This window comes from Microcaecilia unicolor, chromosome 1, assembly GCF_901765095.1.
Source record: "Microcaecilia unicolor chromosome 1, aMicUni1.1, whole genome shotgun sequence".
Taxonomy (NCBI): Eukaryota; Metazoa; Chordata; class Amphibia; order Gymnophiona; family Siphonopidae; genus Microcaecilia; species Microcaecilia unicolor.
In genome coordinates, this window is record NC_044031.1 from 651,564,345 (window position 1) to 651,588,680 (window position 24,336).

The 24,336-nt window shown below is 46.1% G+C and overlaps 1 protein-coding gene across 1 annotated transcript; it reads right to left on the reverse strand.

The window, feature by feature from the left end:
- Positions 1-258: 258 nt before the first annotated feature.
- On the reverse strand, positions 259-23,426 carry TMEM134 (transmembrane protein 134). The gene is made up of 7 exons (XM_030185914.1): positions 22,817-23,426; positions 22,314-22,381; positions 17,975-18,064; positions 13,979-14,055; positions 13,323-13,367; positions 3,078-3,131; positions 259-2,639 (listed from the first exon to the last, which is right to left on the reverse strand). Exons 1-7 carry the CDS (start codon positions 22,988-22,990, stop codon positions 2,557-2,559), a joined length of 591 nt encoding a protein of 196 aa, XP_030041774.1. The 5' UTR covers positions 22,991-23,426; the 3' UTR covers positions 259-2,556.
- Between the last annotated feature and the right edge of the window lie 910 nt (positions 23,427-24,336).

The following is a 24,336-nucleotide window of genomic DNA, read 5'->3' on the forward strand; positions in this document are numbered from 1 at the left end:
CCCTACCTTCAGTTGGAGCATGTGAAGCCCTGCCCAGCACATCCCAGGATGCACTGGGCAGGGCTGGGCGCCGCCATTTTCCAGGCGGCGCCAATGGAAGAGGAAGGTGGCCACCTCCCTCCTCCAACTGAAGGTATGGGGGGGAGGGGGATTGACCCGCGGTCCACTGGGCCACCAGGTACATCTGAGGATTGCTGGGGGGAGGGGTTAGGGGGGCTGGAGACCCACTGGATCTCCATGAACCTGTTGGGGGGGGGGGGGGACCGGAGGTCCACCGGCCCTCAAGCCCCCTGTTGCTGGGGGAGGGGGGAGGGGTTCCCGTGGAGGCTGCTGAATTGAGAGTAATGGGGGGCCTCCTATCATACAAATGCATGCTGGACAGGGCTTATCATTCCTCCCCAATGATCTGCAAACCATAACACCAGCTCAGAGCTGGCGCAGGGTTTGCTGTGGCCGGCGAGCCAATCTTTGGTGCACTAGTCGCTGATCATTGGGGATGAATAGGTTTAGCATGATACTTGCGCTACGAGCCTTGTTTTCCATGCATTTGTATGCTAGTTGCATTTAGAGCCCGCTAGCGCATTGTTTCACATGCTCGGGGGCTCTGATCATGAGGCAGTAGCAAACGCAGGCGATAGTATGGCACTAACAGCCTCTAGCGCCTGCATTTGCTTCTGATCATCGGCCCATCAATAACTAAAGGTCACTGCAACATCCTTTTCTAAAGTGTGCTGCCTGTTCTGAACTCTTCCAGCAAGGGGATGAAAGAAAACACAGGAAGAATCCTGGCTTAAGAATGAGTTTCATTCCCGTCATGATTAAGTGCACGACCAACTAAAGCCAGGATAATGCTTTTTCAATTGCACCTAGGTTTTCCCCACTGCAGAATTCAGATTTGCTAATCTGTGTTATCCAAAAACACAAACTTGATGACAGCTATAACTTTTTTTGAGGGTTTCTCTTCTCCATTCCTGTTCACTCTTTAAACCTACTCCTCACGGATCAATAGGACAGCAGAGTGCACTGACCAGATTGGCCCTCCAGGGTGGGGTGGGGTGGGGGTGGAAGGGGCTCAAAATTGGCCTAGGACTTAGAGACAGGATTAGCTTTGAGGAACTGGTCTCTCTCCTTCCCTTACAAGGCACATCAGGGAAGGTGTAAAGAACACAACCTAATTTGCTAGCAACGTTCTCAATTTTAGTTGTTTGGTAAGGCACCAGGAATTCTGTCTTTTAACAGGCAAAAATGGCTGCAGTTATCTTTTATGCTATATCTGGTTCAAGGCCAGATTAAACTGTAATGTTCACAAACACAGATTCCTCAGCAGCCAAGCTTTGCTCATAACACTCTGCAAAGTAAACATGACATTAGTGCACAATAAAATTTAGATAAGTCCTCATTCAACAGTCTGTTCATGCATCTTTCTTTCCCAAGGGCTCAGGGGCCTATATGTACATGAAAGGAAAACCAAAATAGCACTGACCCTGCAGAGAATGTAACTATACGCCTGCTAAGACAAGAGAGATTCCATTCAGGCAGGACATGAGCTCATGACGGCCAGAGACAGACATTTGCTACAGGAAACTCCTTCTGACATAAATCTGTTGTGTGTCCTGCAAAACTTACGATAGATCCTGCCTCTACGGCTGACAAAAGACAGCAGAGGTATCGAGACAGGGGATAAAACTACACAATAGTAAAAAGAGATATGTATTAAAGTGGCTTCCTTTGTATGAATATACATTTAAAGTGGCGTTCTTGTAAATCCATTTTGCAGAGCAGGCACTTTCACAGCTTGCAGAATAGGGCAGTTCTTGCTCAGTACGTAGAGTTACTCCGTAGTGTGTAGTATTATTTAGTCAATTTGCATCAGAAAAAGCTCTTCCAGTATAGTGAAGCCAGTGACGATGCAGAGAGGGAGAAAGAGAAGAAACCTGGAGACTTGCATCCCTTTTCTACCTCCCCTCTCTTTACACAAAAAAAAGACCTTCATCCTAAGGCAGTCACTGCCTTATCCATGTCAGTTAACACCATAAAATTCAGTGGCATCACCCCTCAGCTAGTTTACGATTGTTCGGTCAAGATGCTTGAATCTCTTCAACCTGACAAAAGTCCCCCTTCCTCAGAAACGGTACAAGCTTATTCTGGGAATGTGGAGGAGATACATTTGCAAACATTGATTCATAACTGAATTACTTTGCAGAGGCACTAAAAACTTCCTTAGAGTCTGGGAACGGAAAACAGCTTTGACTACTTTGTCATCTCAGTTGTCTTCTTACCCACAAAAGCTGGGAAATGAGGTACCTGGGTGAAAAAAGAACAGGACGCTACAGCTCAGGACCCAATTTCCAAGAAAAGATGGCTTATTCAACGCAGGCCGCACCAAGAACCAAAGAGCCACAATACAGCTTGCTTCAGTTGAGGCTGTGGGACCTTCAGAATAGAAAAGAGAGAGAGAGGGTCCACCTATGTCTCTATCCACAGACAACACAGAGTCCCACAGCAGGGAGATGGGAGGAAGATGGGGAGGAGAGATCTCTTCACAGCTTCCAAAGGTCATTTTTCAAAGTAAGGCAGGTAGAAGAACTGGAACCCCTTCCGGCCTTTCACAGCACAGTATATAAATATTACATGATACACTGTCAAGAGAAAAAATATAGGCAAATCAAAATACAGCTTCTAACAGTCCTCTGCTACCTCAAACCCTCTCAAAAACACAGTTCACCATTACAAAATTCCACAATCTTGCTGTAGGGGTGTCCCTGGTGTATCACCTTTTGTGCAACTGAGACCTATGACTAGGCCAGGAACCATCTTGTGAGGATAATACTGTCATGGCTGCCTGAATGTTTCCTGCTTTTCTACACTGCCTGCCAGCAAGAATACTGGCATTCCACAGAGAGAGCATCTGCACTTCATCTTTGGGTGTGAAGTTGGTAATAAGATAAGAAACGAGTTAAGGCTTGCGGGCCTCCTTGGTGCACTTGAAAGTCATGTTCACTCAGTCTTCCATTCCCGGAACCCAGCTCTGTTCCAACAGCGACCCGATGCCCTTGTGAACTGACTGTACATCTTACCTCCTGGGATGAGTAGTAAGAACCCTGGCACAAAACAGATGGCACTGGAGACACCTACAGAGTGCAAAAAGCACATTAGGTAAGTACCCAATAATCCACATTAATTCCTAAAGGATTTCAATCTTTTCAAGCATTAGCCACATTCTGGTAATTCATTTACTTTAAGGTAGCAATTTTCTCCAAACTCTTTAACACAATACGGAGCGGCTGAAGCTAAAGACACAGTGTCATAGCGTCTCTTCTCCCTTTCATGACTAATTGTTCCCTTTTATTACTTATTTAAAATTTCAGTTTTGTAAATCGCCAAAAGGTAAATCTAATTGGCTCTATATCAAAGCTAGAATAAATTAACTTGAATCTTATCTTGCTGTACCAGTTCCCTCACCCTACCCCTCAAATACTGCAGCTGCTGTCACAAGACTGGCTCTCCCCTTTTACTACAGCTTCACATGTGAGTGTTCTACAATATCAGGATCGTTTAGGCATGGAAAACCTGCACAGAGGTCGATATTCAAAGCAATTTAACTGGACAAAAAAAAAAGCTTATTGGTTAAATGGCTTGTGTGGGGCTATCCACTCACATTCAAGGCATTTACCCTGTTAGTGCCGCTAAATAACACCACAGACTGCTAAACTCAAAGCCAACTATTTTGCGGGCAGTCAGGAGGAGGAGTCTGCACTTTTGTGGGTTAAATGCTAATATTAAGCACTTAACTTCTAAGTTTAGCAGTTAAATTGGACCACATAAAAGTCAGTCCTATCCGGTGCTTTTTTTTGTAGTAAAAAAGGTGCCGGTACTCATTATGGGCGGGATCACCACATATGGCTCCACCCCTATTATAGCCACACCCCTTATACTAGCCATGTCGCATATAAACAGACATCATTGAAAATATTATACTAGTATAGGAGAAAAAAATGTTTTTTTTTCATTATAAATAATTTCTGTAAGTTGTTACAGCTCCAGTATACCCAGTGCAAAATAAGACAGCAGATGTAACTTCTCAAATTGGACATATTCCAAACACTAAAATGAAAATAAAATGATTTTTTTCTACCTTTGTTGTCTGGTGACTTTGTTTTTCTATCTATATTGGTCCCAGTCTCTGATTCTGCTGCTCTCTATCTGTTCTCTTAACTCTGTTTCCAGGGCTTCCTTTCCATTTATTTCTTTACTTTCCTCTTTTCTTCTTCATTTCTTACCCTACATCCATAAGTAAAAGCTGGGTCCTCCTCCCTGGAATTGACTGGAGGAGGTATAACATGAATCCAGCTTTTGCCTATTTTCTCCATCCATGTGCAGTTTTTCTCCTCTCTTCCCTTTCCCTCATCTCCATCCAGGTGTATCTTCTTCTTTTTTCTTTCCTTCCCTCCATCCATGTCCAGCATTTCTCTTCTCTCTTCCCTCCCCTGTATCCATATAAAGCAATAATTCTCTCTCCCCTCTCCTCCATCCAAGTCCAGCATTTCTCCTCTCTCCCCTCCCATCCATGTGCATCTCCTTCCTGTCTTTCCTCCCCGCCATCCATATCCAGCATGTCTCTTCTCTCCCCTGCCCTCCCCTCCCATGTCCATCGATTCTCCTCTCTCCCCTGCCCTCCCCTTCCATGTCCAGCAAATCTCTCTTCGCTGACCTCCCCTCCATGTCTAGTATGTCTCCTCCCTCCCCTCTCTCATCCATGTGCAGCGATTCTCTTCTGCCCCATCCTCCCCTGCCATCCAAGTCCAGCGATTCTCCTTCCGCCCCTTCCCTCCCCTCCCATCCATGTCCGGCAATTCTCTCTTCCCTGCCCTCCCGTCCCAACCATATCCAGCATGTCTCCTCTCTCCCCTGCCCTCCCCTCTCATCCATGTCCAGTGATTCTCCTCTGCCCTGTCCTCCCCTGCCATCCATGTCCAGCGATTCTCCTCTCCCCTGCCCTCCCCTCCATGTCCAGCGATTCTCCTCTCTCCCCTGCCCTCCCCACTCATCCATGTCCAGCAATTCTCCTCCTCCCCCTGTCCTCCCCTTCCATCCATGTCCAGCGATTCTCTTCTCCCCTGCCCTACCATCCATGTCCAGCGATTCTCCTCTCTCCCCTGCCCTCCCCTTCCACCCATATCCAGCAATTCTCTCTTCCCTGCCCTCCCATCCCATCCATGTCCAGCAATTCTTCTCTCCCCTGCCCTCCCCTCCATTTCCAGCAATTCTCTCTTCCCTGCCTTCCCCTCAAATCCATGTCCAGCGAGTCTCCTCCCCTCCATGTCCAGCGATTCGTTCAAACCCGCCCCCCCCCCCCCCCGCCGCCCTCCCTCAGCTCCCTGACTTTCTGTTCGTGCACCCATGCTCCCTGCCTTGAAATATTTAGTTTACCTGAAGTTGCGGTGAACTGGCAGTAAAAGCAGCAGGCAGGCTCGCCTCCTCGTCACTTCCCTTCCCTCTCAGCGCGTCCTGCCCTCGTGGAAAGGAAATTACATCAGAGGAAGGCGGGACGTACTGAGAGGGAAGGGAAGCGACGAGGAGGCGAACCTGCCTGCCAGTGCCTGCCTGCTGCTTTTACTGCCAGTTCGCCATGACTTCGGGTAAATTAAAGATATGAAAGCAGGGAGCACGGGTGCACGAACGGAAGGGAGCAGGCAGGTGAGCCAGACCTCACAAAAAAAGGTGCCGGCCCGCTGTACCGGCTCGTACCGGCACAAAAAAAAAGTACTGGTCCTATCTTTATGCAGTGTCACAGGCAGTTAAAGAAAATTAGTTAATTACCTGATAATTTTCTTTCCTTTAGTCCCAAAGAATCCATCCAGACAAATGGGTTGTGACCATCTGCCAGCAAGTGGAGATAGAGAACACTAATGAGTTGTGCCTTATAAGGTCATGTGCATAGCAAACAAGCCAGTATTCGATAACAAAGCAGTGAAAGAGGGAACTTACAGAGAAAAAAAACTTCAGCCTCTAGCTAGAAAAATAACCATGAAATACAGGGCAAAACTTGTGCTTTAGAAATAACGGAACCAGAAAACAAACACACAAAATTTCATAGAACGTCAAAAAAAAAAATCATCATACAAGGGCGGGTTCTGGACTGATCCTTTGGGACTAAAGAAAAGAAATTTATCAGGCAGTTAACTGATTTTTCCTTCCACTATGCCCCAAGGATCAGTCCAGACAAATGGGATGCACAAAAGCAATCCTTAAGAAGGAAGGGACTGCGATATCCCTGCAGCAAGAACCGTGGCCCCGAAAGAAGCAACCACTGGAGCAGACACATCCAGACGGTAATGATTAACAAATGAATGAGAAGAAGACCACGTTGCTGACCTACATTTCTGCCAACGAAATCGCCCTAGACTCTGCCAAAGAAGTTGCCAAAGACCTTAACATGTACAGGAGCAGATTTAACCCTCAGAATGTAAGCAGAAGAAATAGCCTCCTTAAGCCATCAAGCCACTGTTGCTTTGGAGGCTGGTAGACCCTTCTGGGGTCCGGCAAAGAGGATAAAAAGATAATCAGAACTCCTGAAATTGTTGGTAGCAGCAAGATAGTGCATAAGGACACGCTTCACATCCAATGGCCTCAGAGAAGTGTATTCTGCAGAATAGACTTCCCTGGAAAAAGAAGGAAGAAACAGTCTGACTGACATGAAAAGGAGATACAATCTTCAGCAAAAAGGACAGAATTGTCTGTATCGAAATCCCCCAAATCAGAAAAGTGGAGAAAGGGATCCTGCAAGAGAGCCTAAAGCTCTGAAACTCTCCACGCCGATGAAATGGCAACCAGAAAAACTGCCTTTAAAGTAAGATCTTTGATAGTTGCCAAATGAAGGGGCTCAAAGGGAGCTGACTGAAGAGCCTTAAGAACCACTTGAGCCTTAAGAACCACTTGAAGACTCCACCAAGGACACATATTGCGGAGAGAGGGGACACAACTCCTTTAAAGGAGCTGCACAATATCAGGATAAGGAGTCAACGAGGCATTCTGAATTTTGCCTCGATAGCACGCCAATGCTGCCACCTGAACCTTAAGCAGGAGGTGGTGGAGATGAAAACGGTAACGGAATTCAAACATGCGTGGGATAAACACAAAAAAATCCTGTTTAGCGGAGACTGGGTGGCAAAACAGTAATTGGGAAGCAAAACCAGTGCTGAGCAGACTTCTATGGTCTATGCCCTGATCATGACTGAATAGATAGGGATGGGCCACATTGAGCCTGCAAAAAGGTGGGATAATGTGGGGTACAAATGCAATAAATAAATAAATAAATTTTAAGAGGCTTCGATGTTAGCTTCAGAATGTTTAGTACAAGAACAGTGCTGGGCAGACTTCTACGGTCTGTGTCCTGAGAATGGCAAGGACAAATCAAACTCGGGTATACATATAAAGTATCGCATACCATGTACAATGAGTTTATCTTATTGGGCAGATTGGATGAACCTTACAGGTCTTTATCTGCTGTCATTTACCATGTTACTACATAAGCAAATTGAGAGCCAAGCCTTTATTGAATCCCTCCTAAAGGAAGGATAAAATTTGAGACAAGGAAGCACAAAATGAAGAAAAACCACTCTGTGTAGACCAGCTCTCAAAAGTTCCCCACACTCTAGCAGAAGAAGTGGATCACTTTCGTTCTTGCAGCAATGTAGTAATAACATCATCCGTGTAACCCTTCTTCCTCAATTGTGCCCTCTCAAAAGCCAGGCTGTAAGACCAAAGCGGGAGGGATCCTCCATAAGCACTGGACCTTGGTGCAACAAGCCCATCTGTGGAGCAAGAACCAAGTGAGGAGCAATTTGAAGATGGTTGAGGTCAGCATACCAAGGACACTTGGGCCAGTCCGCAGCTACAAGAACAATCTTCCCGGGATGACGAGCAATCCTGTGCAACGTCCTTCCCACAAGAGACCATGGAGGAAACATGTAAAGGAGGCCATCTGACAACCAAGGTTGGACTAGGGCATCCATTCCCAGGGAGTCCTTTTCCCTGTAGAAAAGTGGACCTACGCATTGAGTATGGATGCCATGAGGTCCATAACCGGAAGGTCCCACTGTATGGAAATGAAGCGAAATGCAGTCTTTGATAGTTGACATTCTCCCGCGTCCACAGACATCCTGCTGAGGAAATCCACTTGCAAGTTCACTGAACCCACAAATGTGGGATGCTGAAATTATTGGAATGTTCAATTCCGACCACTGAAAAAGAAGACGCGCCTCCTGGGCTAGGGACACACTCTTTGTTCCCCCTTGTCTGTTGATGTAAGACATGCTGTCACATTATCCGGTCTCCCACAAAGAAGAGGCGCAAAGGCCAATAGAGTTTTCTGGACAGCTCGAAGTTGCAATCTGTTGATGGACCAGGAAGCCTCTACTCTCGACCAGTGGCCCTGCCAGAATGGTGGAAATAATGGGCTCCCCACTCAAAGAGGTTGGCATCGGAGGTGAGAACACACCAACTGGGAGTCTGTAAGGGCAACCCCCACCTGAGTGTGCACAGGAAGAAGCCACCAATCAGACTCCATCTGACTTGAGGTGTCCATGGCAGCAACTGGTCGTACTTTTCCAAGACCAGAGACCACTGGTTCAACAGGGAAGACTGTAGGGGCCGCAAATGGAATTTCACCTCAAGGCAGAACATCCAAGGTCACCATAGAACCGAGAATCTGAGCAAAATCCCAAGCCCGCGAGCAGGGAAGAGAAGGAAGCCTGATAATTTGTCGTTTGAGCTTGAGCTGACGATGCAGAGGAAGAAAAATCTTCCCCGCAGTGGTATCGAAGATTACCCCCAGAAATTCCAGGGTCTGGGTGGAGGTGAGATGACTCGCTGTAATTCACCACTCGACCCAATGCAGAAGGAAGAGCCAGAACTGTATAGGCTCTCTTGATAAGAAGGTGCCCAAATCAGCCAATCGTCCAGGTAAGGATGGACCTGGATCCCCTGTCTGAGAAGAAAGGCTGCTACCACCACCATAATATTGGAAAGTGTGTGAGGCGCAATGGCGAGGCCAAAAGGCATGGCCGTGAATTGATAGTGAACTCCCATGCACACAAACCGGAGGAGGGCAAATCAGGATATGAAGATAAGCCTCTGAGGTCCAAATTCCAATGAGGTGAGAAATTTGCCTGGCTTGACCAAGGCTATTACAGACCAAAGAATCTCCATGCGGAAGTGTAGCACTCAAGCACTTGTTCACCCCTCTGAAATTCAGAACAGGGCAAAACAAGAGTCTTCTTTCTTTGGGATGACAAAAAAGATGGAATATCAACCTATGCCTCTCTCTGCCAGAGAAATGGGCTGAATGGCCTCCAGTCACATTAAAGATGCCAAGGTAATTAGCACTGCCCCGACTCTTTGCAGAGCTGCCACAAGGGGACAGCAAAAAAAGATCTGCAAGTGGCTTGGAAAATTCTAGCTTGTAGCCAAGGAGAATGATATCTAGGACCCACTGGTCTGCAGCAATGGTACTCCACTCCTTGTAAAAGCGAGAAAGATGTCCGCCTATGTACAAAGAGTGAACCTTGACCCTGTCATTACGAGGGCTGCAAAGGAGAGATTCTAGAGGTAATGGAGGACTTCTTGCCCCCTCGAAAGGGAGACTGAGTGAGGAAGCGAGGTTTTTGAGAGGAAGTACTAGCCTTCCCTGGTCTATACCTCCATGCTTCTTGAAAACAAGCCTTAGCTGCCCAGAGATGAGGCTTAGGCTTGTCTTCGGGTAGCTGCTGGACCTTGGAATCTCCAAGGTCTTTAACAATATTCTACAAATCCGCATCAAAGAGTAGTTTTCCCCGAAAAGCAAGATTTGGATGCCACATCAGCGACCCAATGTCTCAACCACAGCCAGTGTCATACTGAAACAGTCAAGGCCATAACCTTTGCTGACGCTTGAAGAATACAGAACGTCTGACAGATAGGACAACCCCGCCTCAATTGAAGGGAGAAAGTCTGGAGGTGAGTCCAATGTGGACAATTCATGAAGCCCTGGCCACAAAAGAAGAAATTGCTGCCTGAGAATTTAACGCAGCCATTTGAAAGGCAAGCTTCAAGGAAGCCTCAAGCTTGTGGTCATGAATATCCTTTAATGCAATGCCACCTTCAGCGGGGATAGTGGTACGCTTAGTAACCATTGTGATAAAGGTATCCACCTTAGGCAGAGTAAACTGCTCCAAATCAGATGGCAGAAGGGGATATAATTTGGTGCGATCCACCCGGAGGTTAGAATCAGGGGTATCTCACTGAGATGTAATAAGCTCCCGCATAGTCTCATGAATATGGAAAGATGCAGGTCTCTTAGTACCTGACATAAAAGAGGGAGCAAGATCAAAGGATTGAGAAGCAGTAGAAGAAACGCTTAAAGCCTCCATAGATTTTGTGATCAACAGAGGCAACTCCGCCCTCAAAAACAACCCAGCTACAAGTAGGATCATCACCCCCCCCCCCCCCCCCCACCAAGTCAGGGACATTAGCAGAACTAGAACGGTCAGAATCCCCAGATAAAACTTCCTTTGAGTCCAAATGAGGAACATCCTCTAAATCCTGTGAAACAAAGTTTTCGTTTCTTAGGAAGCTGTTCCTCAGAAGTAATGTGAAAGGGAGAAGCAGAGCCCGTTTGAGCCGACTTAATAAAAATACCTGATGTAATAAAAAAACAAATTCAGGTGAAAACAGCAGGGCACAGACTTCTACCACTGCAAAACCAACATCCCGAGACACAGTACCGGGCGAAGTACCTGCTGACAAAATGTCCACTGAAGCATCGTGGCGCGCAGGAGCCACTGAGCCCGACAAAACAACCACTGGAGTGGGGCCCGTCTGAACTCCCAGAGACAAGGAGTACTGACAGCAACATTATGTAACAGCGGCAAATCAACAGATCGAGAGCTTACCCCACAGCATGCACAAAACTTAATGGGCTCAGACATCCTATATAATAAAAAGCACCTCCAACATTCTGAAGCTGACTCCGTGGCACTACCCGCCCTCACGTCAAGGAAACGGAACGCTGCATAGTTGCCAAGCAAACAAATGTGACATCACAGGAAGGAAGAACCAATCAGACAGAACGGAACTTGGATGAGGAAAGTGGAGTGGATTGAATCGCTAACAAACAATCATATACAGGGAGGTACAAACATCAGTGGAGGCAAGTGCACAGAACGGAAGGGAAGACAAACATTTAATCACTTTGTCACTCACACACACAAGACACTCTGTGTATCTCTCTCTTACACTGTCTGTAAAACACACTGTCACTCTCAGTCTCTCACATGGGCATTGTATGTTGCATTCTCACGAGTAAGGAGCTCTTCTGATGTGATTGTTAAACTGATTGAAGGGCCTGAACAAGGAAAACTTTTACCACATTGTAACACAGTTTACACAAAAAATATTGTATATAAAGAAATCTTACACATGTAAACAACAATTATATTCAGAATACAACCGTGGAAACATTAATGGCAGGAACTCATTACATTGCTAGCGCCCGTTTCATTGCGTTAAGAAACGGGCCTTTTTTACTAGTAGTGAATTTTATTTATTTTATTTATGTTAATTTATATACTGTATCTTCTTGCAACTGCAAAACAGAACTGTTTACATATATATAAAAACAACTAATGTATACAAATAAACAAACATAGGAATAAAAAATATACTCACAGAAACAGCCAATCTCATGACCTCCAAGGCACTGAAGCCCCACAATCTTCCCATAGCACAAGCACTCTCAAAAAGAACCGCAGTGGCTGCTTTTTTTTTTTTTTAAGATAGAGGCAGGAGATAAAGAAAAAACAAAGACAGAGAGGTAGAATGTGGCAACGGCGAAGCAGGGAGGGACCTAGACCACTAGGTTTACACTGAGGCACAGGGTATTCTCAACCCCAAATTCTGCTGAACCTGCAAGCAGGGCAGAAGGCCACACAGAAGTCACCACACTGCACAGGAGCTGCTATCCCGCCTGCTGGAGATAGAGAATACTGGCTTGGCTACTATGCACAGGACCTTATGAGGCACAGCTCATTAGAGTTCTCCATCTCCACCTGCTGGCAGAAGGTCACAACTCATTTGTCTGGACTGATTCTGGGGATGTAATGGAAGTGCTGAACGTCACAGTTAACCACATACGAGATTATCCTTGTTTAAGCAGCCAGTTTTCAATGCCAATGCCCGGATATGGCCCGTCATTGAATATTCAGGAATAAAGCTGGTAGCAGTTTTTAAAAAATGCCCACCGTCACCAGCTGAATATCTACCTCTATGTTTATTACTCAGCCAATCACATTTTCAGTATGTACCCCCTCTCTCCCCTGCTTCCATCCTTTCCCTGCCATACTCAGCACATCTCCCATCCCTATCCTCCCCCCCCCCCCACCATACTCAGCATCTACCCATCTCTCTCCCATTCCCATCCTCCCCCCCCCCCCGCCATACTCAGCACCTACCTGTCTCTCCCTCTCCCATCCTTCCCCCTGCCATACTCAGCATCTACCTACCCCGTCTCTCTCCCATTCCCATTCTTCGTTCCACTATACTCAGCATCTACCTCCTGTTTGCACCTTCATGTCTAGAGTCCTGTCTCCACTCTGTCCAGCATCTCTTCCTCACTTCCCCACCTATATCATATCTCTCTCTGCTCCCTTGCCCCTCTATCCAGCACTGCGCTCAGCTCACCTTCCTTCTCTTCACCTTCTCCGCTGCCAATATGAAAGTATTGGAGGGAACAGGACCAGCAAATGCTGAGAGCATGCATAGACTACTGCAAGACCCTTTGCCTGTGTCCACTCTCAGCATCTTCCAGCACTGACCCCTCTGATGCAGACTTCTAGCATCAGGAGTGGGACTGGTAGTCGCCAAGCAAGGGAATGGGTTCACAAGATCCTGCACTGCCTTTATTTTTACTTATGCCTACCTGGAAAAGAGGTTCCAGAAAAAAACCCTATGTATGCTGCTACACCAATCCTGTAACACACCTTCTGAGTCCTCACAACACTGACATCCCAGTTCAGAACCACTGTTTTACACTAACCAATTTGAGATGTGAGCTCCAGAGGACAAGAGAAAAGAAGTCTTGCTTGGGAAGGAAATGTTCAGTTTTAAGGTCAGAAACAAGGGTCAGAACTTCTCATATGTATTATATGGTCACTAGCAAAGACTGCTAGCAAAGACTGCTCCCACTGCTTCCCTCCCACCCCCAGTCTCTGTTCCTATTCTTAATCACCACATTCCTTTCATGTCCCATGAGAAGTACCAGACATGAGTGAAACATTCAAACTTACCCTGCGATGGATTGACCAGTAACCCAACGCCAACCAGAACGAGAACTGAAAAACCAAAGAAAATCCAAGTCACGGACACAGGATTGGCTGATATTTAAATTAGTGACTTCAACCGCCAGATATTATCCATTTTTCTTTGGGCTGGGTATGGGGCGAGGCTAGAGCAGGCTTGAAAATTATCTATTTAGTGGTACGATGGCCACATGATCTGGATATTCAGAAGCATTACATACATGTTGTAATTTAAAGCATTATCACAAATTAGTGCAGTCACCACACCAGTTTAATATCAACTCCAGAGAGCTCAATACAAAATGAAATGGCTATTAAGGTATTACCTTACTAAGAAGTTTGAAAATAAAAAATTAGTTTGCGGGTGTCTCCCAGAAGTGAAAAAAAAAAAAAAGACTCCAACACGGGAATCTTTAATAATCAATTAATCCAAATGGTATTACATCATAAGCAGTACAATGCATGGTTTTAACAGAAACCTGCCCCTTCCTCAGCACGTGTGCAATAAAATGGCAGGTCCATACTTCCCTTATTTAACAGGAAATACCACTGGCATGGTGACAGATGTAGAGCAGGCCAGTGATCTCACTGCTGACATTATGACCTCTTTATTCCATAATGCACTAGTAGGGTCTAACACTTACTTAATCCTAGCAGCAGCAGGATGAATGAAGCCACCACAACTTTCCAGTTCTTCTGGATGAGGGGGTGTCGGGTCCAGCTGGCCCACGGAAGCAGGGAGAAAAGAGAAAAGAACAAAGGCACATGAATGAAGAACACAAGGCCAGAAACTGTAAAGTGAGAATTCAAACAAGAGGAAAGCTGCCAAAGGGAAATCGTGGAGGTCTCTCTCCTAAAATATTTCTGTCTCCTAACAGGTTTGAAGCCTTTGTTTAGAATTGAAAAATTAAGATATTAATAAAATTAGTTGTAATGCCCCCTTCTATCTCCCACCAAGGAACGATGTCCCATACTAAATGACATTACTAGTTTTCTGTAAACATGGGAAGTGAAAACAGGGAAACAAAACACAACACCGTTTTCAACTTTTAAATGTCGTTCTTGCTGTGTTCCTCTCAACCTGTCTATCACTCATGCTCAGTTGATCTCTAGTGAACTGGCGTAGCCAGATCTACTATTTTGGATGGGCCCTTCCACTCCCCCCCTTTAGCTCAGCATGTTCTGTCCTTTTCAACCCCCCTGCCCCCAAAGACTGGGATCTGCCCCCTTTTTGAATCCCCCATCCCTCCCTGGTGTACTTCAGAGGTGCCCCAGTGGCCGCAGCAATTCATCATCACAGCCTGAACCAGATCCCGCAGGCTTCCCTCTGCCACATCCTGCCAGTGAGGAAACAGGAAGTGATGTTAGCAAGGACAGGGCGCGGCAGAGGGAAGCCTGAGGGGACTGGTGCAGGCCACAAAGATAAATCGCTGCAGCTGCCGGTACGCCTCTTGGGGTACACTGGGGGACGGGGGATTCGGAGAGGGGGTAGATGGCAGGCTGCTGAAGGAGGAAAGGAATAGAGGGGAATGAGGCACCATGGTGCCCACCCAGGCCCACCTGTAGCTACACCACTGCTTCAGTGTCCTTGATCAGCATATCTGGGTGGCTCAGAGGATCATCCCCAAGGGCTTAAGCACCACCTTCAGGTCAGCAAGAGCCATCACAATAGCAGCAGACCTCAGTTCACTATCTCCCCTGGACATTCAGGTCCATCCTGCATAGATGGAGGATCTGACCCTTGATCCCCTGCATTACCATGTTTTGTCTCTACCATGTACACCAGTGGTTCCCAAACCAGTCACTCAGGTGTTTTGGATATCCACAATATTCATAACACAGATCTGTATGCAAATCTGTCATGCATATTCATTGTGGATATCCTGAAAACCTGACTCACTCGGAGTTCCCACAGGACATATTTGGGAACCACTAATATACACACTCAGACTCTACACGCATTCTCCCTCTTATCTGAAGATATCTCAGTGGTGTCTCTCCTTGTCTATTTCATATGGTATCATAGTGAATGACGGAAGATACAGGCCAAAACTGCCCATCTAGACTATTCCACAAGGCGTTTAGGGTTGTATCCACTGCTCTATCCAAGTTATCCTTCCTCCTCTAGTCTTCTCAGATGCACAATAAAGTCATTCTGGTGCTCTTTTAAGCTGAACCACCATTTCACATGGGTTACCCTACCGACTTGGTTACCATCTTCTCACCACATAGGGATTCTTCATTTATCCCACACCTTTTGGAATTCCATTACTGTTTTTGTCTCCACTACCAGGACAACATTTCAAGCATTCACAAGCTTTTCCATGAAAATAATATTTCCTGATGTTGCCCTAGCCGCTTAAGCCTTTCCTCCCTATGAGGAAAGGCTAAAGCGGCTAGGGCACTTCAGCTTGGAGAAAAGGCGGCTGAGGGGAGATATGATAGAGGTCTATAAAATAATGAGTGGAGTTGAATGGGTAGATGTGAGGCGTCTGTTTACGCTTTCCAAAAATACTAGGACTAGGGGGCATGTGATGAAGCTACAATGTAGTAAATTTAAAACGAATCGGAGAAAATTCTTCTTCACTCAACGTGTAATTAAACTCTGGAATTCGTTGCCAGAGAATGTGGTAAAGGCGGTTAGCTTAGTGGAGTTTAGAAAAGGTTTGAACGGCTTCCTAAAGGAAAAGTCCATAGACCATTATTAAATGGACTAGGGGAAAATTCACTATTTCTGAGATAAGCAGTATAAAATGATTTGTACTTTTTTTGGGCTCTTGCCAGGTATTTGTGACCTGGATTGGCCACTGTTGGAAACAGGATGCTGGGCTTGATGGACCTTTGGTCTTTCCCAGTATGGTAATACTTATGTACTTATGCCCCCTAGTCTCTCTCCTTGTAGTGTCAATACCATGTTCCCTAGTTCTACGGTTTCCTTTCCTTTGAGGAAGGCCCATTTGTTCATTAATATTATTAAAGGGGCATCGTCTTTCCTGGCTCTAGTCCCCACCCTATCACACTAATCACACCTTCAAATAGCATCATTTGAGGTCTCTCTCATGGTCTGTGCACATTATTATTTATTTATTGCATTTGTATCCCACATTTTCCCACCTATTTGCAGGTTCAATGTGGCTTACATAGTTTTGTTATGACATAGTCATTCCAGGATATCAGATACAATTAGTCATATACAGAGATTAAGTAAGGGAAGGGAGAAGGTGTTAAGCAAGTTATGATAGAAAGTGGATTTTAATAGCTGGGTGGGTTGGTGAGGTAGTTTTGTAAGGTTATGGGTTCTCTTTGTAGGCTTTGTTGAAGAGATGTGTCTTCAGCCTCTCACCCTTTATTGCAGTATTTCACAAGTCCAGTCCGGGGGTACCCCCTGCCAGTCAGGTTTTCAGGATATCCACAATGAATATGCATGAACTTGATTTGCATAACAGCCTCCATTATATGCAAATCTCTTTCAAGCATATTCACTGTGGATATCCTGAAAACCTGACTGGAGAGGGGTACTTCAGGACTGGACTTGGGAAAATACTGCTCTATTGCATACGGCTCCTTTGGATTTCTGCACCCCAAATGCATCACTCTGCACTTTTCTGAATTAAAGCTTAACTGACAAACATTTGACCATTTCTTTAGGATTTTTTTTTTGCTCTTTTTTAGATTACTACTCACTTTGTCAACTCCCACAGGGTGTTCGCTGTGTTACAGATCTTCAGGTTGTCCACAAAAATATCTTCCTTCTAACCCCTCCACAATCTCACTTAAAAAGATACTGAGCCAGAGGAAATACATTCCTTGGCAACACATGTTTTTACAGTGGCCAAGACAGTTTTGGCACAGCTCTGGAGACAATCTGCTTTACCACCTCTCAATACTGAGTGGATTACTACTGTCTGATGTCCCAACTCACAGCCTACAAATATAATAAGTACATAAATATTGACAGACCAAAGGTCCATCAAGCCCAGCATCCTGTTTCCAACAGTGGCCAATCCAGGTCACAAATACCTGGCAAGATCCCAAAAAAGTACAAAACATTTTATGCTGCTTATCCCAGAAATATGTTCCCCAAGTCTAATTTAATAATGGTCTATGGACTTGGAAAACACCATTACAGTAAAGTGTTCATAGAAAATATGATGTTATTTTGTTATATATTACTCTTGTTAAGACTTACCATTGAATAAATGAAATATATAATTTAAAAAAGGGAGATATTAAGCAGTACTAACTCCAGAACCAATCCATTCAACACCACCCTCTGTCATCTATCAGTCAGTTTCTACTTCCGCCCATCACCCTGTTGCTCAGTTTATTCAAACCCCCCTCTAAAAAGCTTTGCTGAAATTCAAGGAAGCCATGTTCAGCATGTGCCTTCAATCTAATTTGTTTAGTTGCCCAATCCAAAAAAAAAACAAAAAGATTCATCTGACAACACCTTCCGCTGGTAAAAACAGGTTGCCTGCCTCTGATCTTGCAACCCTTTCCTTCAGCAGCATCTCCAAGAAATTTCCATACCAAGGATACCTTGACCAGTCTGCCATTTCCATCCTCCTCTCTGTCACTGTTTTTGTGATGACAGATCACAACCAACCTTTTCCAGTCTTGTGGAGTTGCTCCCATCTTACCTGAAGCACTCACGGTAGGAGAGCTGAGTTGTGTTACTGATAGTGCTGAAAGACCACTGTGAGCTCCGTGTGGATGATCGCCCAGAGTCTCTGCAATGTTAAAAAAAAAATGGGGGGTGGGGGGGGACAGGTTGAAGGATGGCTTTTTCTGTTATCTGTCATTCCTCACCAACCCAGGTAATTCTAGCACCAAAACAAATGTACTCAGGGAAACAGGGAGTATTTATCACCCGGCCCCTCCCAACCCTGTCACTCAATGTACTTGGTGGATAGTGGGAGGGGGCACCTGTTTTTGCATGTATATTCATACAAGCACTATAGAACATTAAGCAGGCACCCTTTTCTTGTATCCTCTGGGGATGGAGAGCACCCACTACTACTACTATTACTATTTAGCATTTCTATTGCGCTACAAGGCGTACGCAGCACTGCACAAACATAGAAGAAAGACAGTCCCTGCTCAAAGAGCTTACAATCTAATAGACAAAAAATAAAGTAAGCAAATCAAATCAATTAATGTGTACAGGAAGGAGGAGGGTAGGTGGAGGTGAGTGGTTACGCGTCAAAAGCAATGTTAAAGAGGTGGGCTTTCAGTCTAGATTTAAAGGTGGCCAAGGATGGGGCAAGACGTAGGGGCTCAGGAAGTTTATTCCAGGCGTAGGGTGCAGCGAGACAGAAGGCGCGAAGTCTGGAGTTGGCAGTAGTGGAGAAGGGAACAGATAAGAAGGATTTATCCATGGAGCGGAGTGCACGGGAAGGGGTGTAGGGAAGGACGAATGTGGAGAGATACTGGGGAGCAGCAGAGTGAGTACATTTATAGGTTAGTAGAAGAAGTTTGAACAGGATGCGAAAACGGATACGGAGCCAGTGAAGCGACTTGAGGAGAGGGGTAGTATGAGTAAAGCGACCCTGGCGGAAGACGAGACGGGCAGCAGAGTTTTGAACCGACTGGAGAGGGGAGAGGTGACTAAGTGGGAGGCCAGCAAGAAGCAGATTGCAGTAGTCTAAACGAGAGGTGACAAGGGTGTGGATGAGGGTTTTGGTACAGTGCTTGGAAAGAAAGGGGCGGATTTTATGGATGTTGTAAAGAAAGAAACGACAGGTCTTGGCGATCTGCTGGATATGAGCAGAGAAGGAGAGAGAAGAGTCAAAGATGACCCCAAGGTTTCGAGCTGAGGAGACAGGGAGAATGAGAGAGGCATCAACAGAAATAGAAAATGGGGGGAGTGGGGAGGTGGGTTTGGGGGGTAAAATGAGAAGCTCGGTTTTGGTCATGTTTAATTTCAGGTAGCGTTGAGACATCAGACAGCAATGTCAGACAAGCACACTGAAACTTTGGTTTGGATGCAAGGTGAGATATCAGGGGTAGAAAGGTAGATTTGGGAGTCATCAGCATAGAGATGGTAGGAAAAGCCATGGGATGAGATTAATGAACCAAGGGAAGAAGTGTAGATAGAAAAGAGGAGGGGACCAAGAACAGAACCCTGAGGTACGCCGACAGGCAGAGGGATAGAAGTAGAAGAGGATCCACCAGAGTGAACACTGAAGGTGCGGAGGGAGAGGTAGGAAGAGAACCAGGAAAGGACAGAGCCCTGGAATCCAAGTGAGGAGTATGCTGTGATCGACAGTGTCAAAAGCAGCAGAAAGATCAAGAAGAATGAGGATGGAATATAGACCTCTGGATTTAGCCAGTAATAGGTCATTGGAGGCTTTAGTAAGCGCAGTTTCGGTTGAGTGGAGAGGGCGAAAACCAGATTGTAGTGGGTCAAGAATAGCATGTGAGGAGAGAAAATCAAGGCAGCAGTGGTGAACAGCACGCTCAAGTAATTTGGAGAGAAAAGGGAGGAGGGAGATGGGTCGGTAATTAGGGGGACTAGTAGGGTTGAGTGAAGGCTTCTTAAGGAGAGGTGTGACCACAGCATGTTTAAAGGCAGTAGGGACAGTTGCAGTGGAAAGTGAGAGGTTGAGAATGTGACAGATAAAAGGAATAAGAGCAGGTGAGATGGTATTAAGAAGGTGGGTGGGAATGGGATCAGAGGAACAGGTGGTACATTTTGAGGCGGAAAGGAGAAGGCGACCCTCAGGGGGAGGAATGCTGGCTTCAGCCTAACCCCTGGTAAGCCTTTCCTCAGCTGAGAGGTGCCCAGCTCTACCACCGGCTGCCTTTCAGGTGCTGTGGAGGACTTGCAGCTCATCTGCATATCCTTACAGCCTTCTCCGGGGTGACACCCAGGTCCACTCCGATCAACTCAGGGCCTCCGCTCTAGGTGCCGCGCGCCTAACGGCGTGCGGAGCATTTTTCTCTTTACATCTAATTTTCTTCCCAGTTGCTAAAGTACCTCAGTCGTTTATGGCCCCTATTCACATTCTCTTCCTAGCCCTGTCCTTTCCTAATCTTTTCCCTCACCCCCTACCTCTCTCCGCTACAGGAACTCACTGCCCATCCATCGACTTCATTACCTCACCTTCTCTCCTACCCTCTTCCTCCCTCTTGGCTTTTAATCTCAGTCTCTTTCTTTCCTCCATTTTGCCTTCCCCATTCCACCTAAATACCTCTCGCCTTCGATGCCTTCGTGGCCACACCTCTCCTACTCTCTCTTTTACTCCTTCTCTCTCAGCCGGTGACATCAATCCCAATCCTGGCCCTCCTCACCAACTATTATCCCAACTCTACAGATCTCACCGCGACCTCTAACCTCATCTCTATTCCCCTACTCCCCTCCTCTTCTCTGCCCTTCTCTTGCGCCCTATGGAATGCCCGCTCTATCTGTAACGAACTCCCTTATATCCAGGACCTTTTTATCTCGCGTCACCTCCAGCTGCTCGCCATAACAGAAACCTGGCTCTGCCCTGATGACTCTGCTTCAGTCGCAGCCCTCTGCCATGGCGGTTATCTTTTTTCACATACTCCTCGCCCTGCTGGTCGCGGGGGCGGTGTTGGACTACTTCTCTCTCCCTCCTCCAACTCCTTCTTCCACCTCAATCTCACTATTTTTCCTCCTTTGAAGTCCACTCTATCCGCCTTTTCTCTCCTTTGCCTCTTCGAATAGCGGTCATTTATCATCCCTCTGATAAGTCCCTTTCATCCTGTCTCAGTGACTTTGATGCCTGGCTTCCCTTCTTCCATGATCCTTCCTCCCCCTCTCTCATCCTTGGTGACTTTAATATTCCTGCTAATGATCCTTCCAACTCTTATATTTCCAAGTTACTCGCTTTAACATCCTCCTTTAATCTCCAACTATGCTCCACCTCCCCCACTCATCAAAATGGTCACTGTCTTGATCTCATCTTCTCCTCCAACTGTTCATCCTCTAGTTTCCTTGCCTCTGATCTTCCCCTCTTTGATCACCATCTTATAACTTTCACACTTAAATCTCCTCCCTCCCAGTCCCGTCCTATCTAATTTATCTAGGAATCTTCACGATATTGACCCTTCATCTCTATCCTCCCATGTTTCAAACCTCCTCTCTACTGTGGCACCATCCACATCTGTCAACGAGGTTGTTTCTTCTTACAACAATACTCTATCCTCTGCCTTAGGCACTCTTGCACCTTTGATGACCCGCCCTATAAGGCGTACAAAACCCCAACCTTGGCTGACTTCTAATATCTGCTACCTACGTTCCTGTACCCGCTCCGCCAAACGCCTCTGGTGGAAATCTCGGGCCCTTGCTGATTTCTTACACTTTAAGTTCATGCTGACCTGCTTCCAATCTGCTCTTTTACGCGCCAAACAGGATTATTATATCCAACTAACCAACTCTCTTGGCTCTAACCCTCGACTTCTCTTCACCACATTGAACTCTCTCCTCAAGGTGCTCCCTCCCCCTTCATTATCTCCTCAGACCCTTGCTGAATTCTTTCACGACAAGGTTCAAAATTAAACCTTGCATTCTCTACCTCGCCACCTCTCCCTCCACTAGTCCGTTCCCCTCATTCCCTCCTTTTCTGAAGTTACTATAGAGGAAACTACCAATCTATCCAGCTATTGAATATACATTGGCATGGATGCCTTAAAGCAGTGTTTCCCAAGTCTAGTCCTGGAGTACCCCTTACCAGTCAAGTTTCCAGGATATCCACAATGAATATGCATGAAAGAGATTTGCATATAATGGAGGCAGCCTATGCAAATCAAGTTCATGAAAATTCATTGTGGATATCCTGAAAACCTGACTGAAAAGGGGTACTCCAGGACTGGACTTGGGAAACACGGCCCTAGATAAAAGACCACCACTTTCACCACTTCCATCCCATCATATCTGCCAGGAGGAGAGGGGGAGATCCTTGCTATGTAACATACTTTAACACATTTTTAAACACACTTCCCCTTACTACTCACTTGATTTTGAGGCTGTCAGGGCTTTTTCCATTCATCTGTAGGCCACTGTCCTCATCATTCTCCAGATTCTAGAACAAAGAGAACATAAATTATCAGTTAAGTTATTCTCACCGCCAATAGTCCAGAATACTACAAGAGAGTGGTATATCAGGGTCATAGTACAGCACCCCTCTCAGAACATGCATCCAATAAAGCAGACATAGGTAAAGATGTAAGGATGCAAGTCCTGGTGACTCAGCTCCAGGAAGCACAGAGCACAGTACCAGCACGCCACTGGTATGTCCCAGTGTCTGCCGGTATTGAGGGGAGAAATGAAGTGAGAATCATGCGAGTCTGGTTTTCCCCTGTATCTTGATATCTTGAAGGTTAGTTACACAAAATGACAGGTAGATCTGGAGTAAGTTTACAGCTCGAGCTAGCTAATACCATTGCTAAAATGTTTCATATCAAATGAGAGATGCTAGATGCATGCATGTGTGCATATGTGAACCTTTGTCACTCACCTGGTACTTCAGCCGGGACTGTTTTTCGCTGTCCTCGCCATCGTCACCCTTTCCTTTCCGGTCAAAGTGCAGCGTGCCAAAGCGTGGTGTTACGGTAGCCACACTGTCCTCCCGCTCCTCCAGTGACATTTCAAAGGCATCATCAATGCTGAAACTGGGCCGCACCACAGACATGGCACTAAAGCTGAAAGAGCCAGGATTCCACAGGGCACTCACTGGCAGTTCAAGCTGTGTCCAAAGAGCCACTCAAACAGGCCCCTCCCCCCTTTTACAAACCCAGGCAGAAAACGAGCAGAAAGAATTCCCTTCCAGTCCTGCTGCTTGCTTTCACTCCCAGTCAGACTCTTACTGGGATCCATGAGCCAGTAAAGAGGCAACACAGAGCAGACAATAACATGGCAGGCCCTTCCCCCTGCTTACACCCAGGATCATGGTTGAACACAGTTGGCACCTGTGCAAGGCTCAGAAGAGTCTGCAGTGCATCTAGGTGTGCACCTCACCCTTCCTTCTCGCAGCCCCGTATTTTGAGGGAGCAGCCCTAGATCCTGCTTCCTCTTAATTAAATCATTCCTTCCTTAGCCTCTCTCTCTGCATCGGGGGCGTGGCTTCCCTGCTGAAAGCGTCAGAAGCCGTGCACAGCCCCCTCCTTCAGGGCCCAGGCAGCACAAGCAGAGCCTGGAACGGATCGATCTGAAGGCCTGACCTAGCAAGCTGGCTCCGTTTGTGTTAGGGACTCTCCGATCCAGTCCTAGTTTTACGCTGTTACGTGCGTGCCTGCTAGCTAGCTAGCTTGTTTTCTTTTTTTCTCTGCGCCAGAGCAAGGAGAGGTTTGTTCTGTATGGCCGCTTGCGGCCAAAGTCCCATGTTCAATACAAGGAGGTTCATCGAATGTAGCTGAGTTAAAGCAAGGTGTTGGACCAATCAATCAAGCAATTAAAAAACAACACCTCTGAATTGAAGTAAAATCAGATAAGCGAGAAGTAGAAAGGAAAAATGTTAGTAGATGGCTGCGAGTCATCTGCTTTAGTGCATATGGGGAAAATTATGAATCTATAGTCCACATGAAAAGAAAAAGGTAGAGTAAGGGTGACTGGATCCAGGTTTGTAAGACATAAGTACATAAGTATTGCTATAGTGGGACAGACCAAAGGTCTATCAAGCCCAGCATCCTGTTTCCTACAGTGGCCAATCCGGGTCACAAATAGGGTTGATCCAGTCCTGGGTTTACCCCAGTACATGCTACTACTACTACTACTATTTACTACTAAACATTTCTAGAGCGCTACTAGGGTTACGCAGCGCTGTACAATTTAACAAAGAGAGACAGTCCCTGCTCAAAGAGCTTACAATCTAATAGATGCTGGGACCTGTAGTCTTAAATTCTTCTTAGGGTTTGGGAAAATCAACTACAAGTCCCTGGGATAAACCCAGGACTGGATCAACTCTATCCTGCATCAACTCTATCCTGCATCTGGATCCAGTTGGCAGTCTTAAGCTAGGCCTGGTTTTAGCCCCCTTCA

What these genes read in the sequence shown, in the direction of transcription:
- TMEM134 (XM_030185914.1), bottom strand. Translation starts at nt 22,990, where the DNA reads ATGTCTGTGGTGCGGCCCAGTTTCAGCATTGATGATGCCTTTGAAATG. An exon ending in AGTCCCGGCTGAAGTACCAG is followed by an intron (nt 22,382 to 22,816) that starts GTGAGTGACAAA and finishes TCTTTGTTCTAG; the next exon opens with AATCTGGAGAATGATGAGGA. An exon ending in CTTACTACTCATCCCAGGAG is followed by an intron (nt 2,640 to 3,077) that starts GTAAGATGTACA and finishes TTCTCTTGACAG; the next exon opens with TGTATCATGTAATATTTATA.